Source organism: Elephas maximus, chromosome 17 (genome assembly GCF_024166365.1).
Source record: "Elephas maximus indicus isolate mEleMax1 chromosome 17, mEleMax1 primary haplotype, whole genome shotgun sequence".
NCBI classification, from domain to species: Eukaryota; Metazoa; Chordata; class Mammalia; order Proboscidea; family Elephantidae; genus Elephas; species Elephas maximus.
Window position 1 is genome coordinate 18586281 of NC_064835.1, and position 1547 is coordinate 18587827.

Below are 1547 nucleotides of genomic sequence, written 5' to 3' on the forward strand. Positions count from 1 at the left end.
GTTCTATTTTGTCCTATAGGGCAGCTATAAGTCAGAATCAACTTGACAGCAATGGGTTTGTTTGGTTTTGGGTATCCTTACCAAAAAGGATCTACTAAATCTTAATATCATAAAATTTCTTGATCAAAGAATAGATGTATGCATGTCTGTGTGTATACAGTGGTGTGTATGAATGCACAGATTTCAGTAAAAGGGAAACATCTGATAAGTGTAGTGAAAGAAATGAGAAGTGGGTGTTAATTGTAGGAAACAGAAAAAGAAGTTCGCTTTAAGAAAAATAAAGAGGTAGGCTATTTTCATGGCCTTTAGTGGTTCTGATTACTACCCTGGAGTGGGCCATACCTCATACCCATGATTTTGCTGAACACATCCTTTACATCCTTATTCCTCAAGCTATAGATCAAAGGGTTCAACATAGGGATCACTGTGGTATAGAACACAGAGGCCACCTTATCCTGGGCCATGTTGCTGCTGGATGATGGCTTAAAATACATGAATATGATGGATCCATAAAAAACCCCAACAGCTGTAAGATGAGAACCACAGGTACTAAAGGCTTTGGATTTGCCCTCAGCTAAAGGTATTCGAAGAATGTTACACAATATGAAGGCGTAAGAGATTATTATGGCCATAGTTGTTGCAAGCACATTGAATCCGCCTACAAGTATCACCAGAAGTTCATTGATGTAGGTAGTGGAGCATGAGAGCTTTAGGAGAGGAAGTATGTCACAGAAGTAATGGTGGATGACATTGTCCTTACAGAAGAAAAGCATAATCATGGAGATCATGTGGGGCATAGCTCCAATAGATGCCATAATATAGACTCCAGTCACAAGCACATTGCAGACCTTTTGGGACATGGTGACATTGTAGAGCAGTGGACTACAGATAGCTGCACATCTATCATAAGCCATGGCAGTTAGAATATAGGACTCAGCAGTAGCAAAAAAGCAAAAGAAAAAAAGTTGTGTCATACATCCAGGGTAGGAAATAACATTTTTCTCCCTTACAAAGTTTTCCAGGAGTTTGGGAGTAATAACTGAGGAGTAAAAGAGATCTACGGCTGACAAATTGCCAAGAAAAAAATACATGGGAGCTTGGAGCTTGAAACTGCAAGTGATTAGGAAGATCATACCCATATTTCCCACAACGGTGACCCCATAGATCCCTAGAAATAGGAGGAAGAGAGGCAGCTGGAGTTCTGGTTTTTCTGTCAATCCCTCAAGGACAAATTCAGTCACTGTGGAATCATTTTGTCTGGCCATTTCCTTCAGGAAGCAGTGGATATGAAACTAAGAAAAAGAAAATCAAAGGAAGTAAGAAATCTATTTGCCTATGATTAATAATAGTGTTCGGTCTGGGTAATAATAGTGTTATTTGTGTTGTGGCAGAAGAAACAAAATGATCATCAAATTAAGAGTTTAAGGTTGGTCATTATTAAGGTGGTTTATTACCTTAATCATGTCAGGATTGTGTTATTTTTAGTCAAACAACTTCATTCGCTATAGAGAAAAAAAGAATAAATACATTGTGTTCTTTTTCATAAT

General features: G+C 38.1%; 1 protein-coding gene across 1 annotated transcript; it reads right to left on the reverse strand.

Annotated features, from left to right (window-relative positions):
* Nucleotides 1–305: 305 nt before the first annotated feature.
* Nucleotides 306–1265, reverse strand: LOC126061019 (olfactory receptor 8D1-like). The gene has a single exon (XM_049857408.1). It carries the CDS (start codon nucleotides 1263–1265, stop codon nucleotides 306–308), a length of 960 nt encoding a protein of 319 aa, XP_049713365.1.
* Between the last annotated feature and the right edge of the window lie 282 nt (nucleotides 1266–1547).

Bases quoted from the DNA above. Each gene is read 5' to 3' on its own strand.
- LOC126061019 (XM_049857408.1), bottom strand. From the start codon at position 1,265: ATGGCCAGACAAAATGATTCCACAGTGACTGAATTTGTCCTTGAGGGA.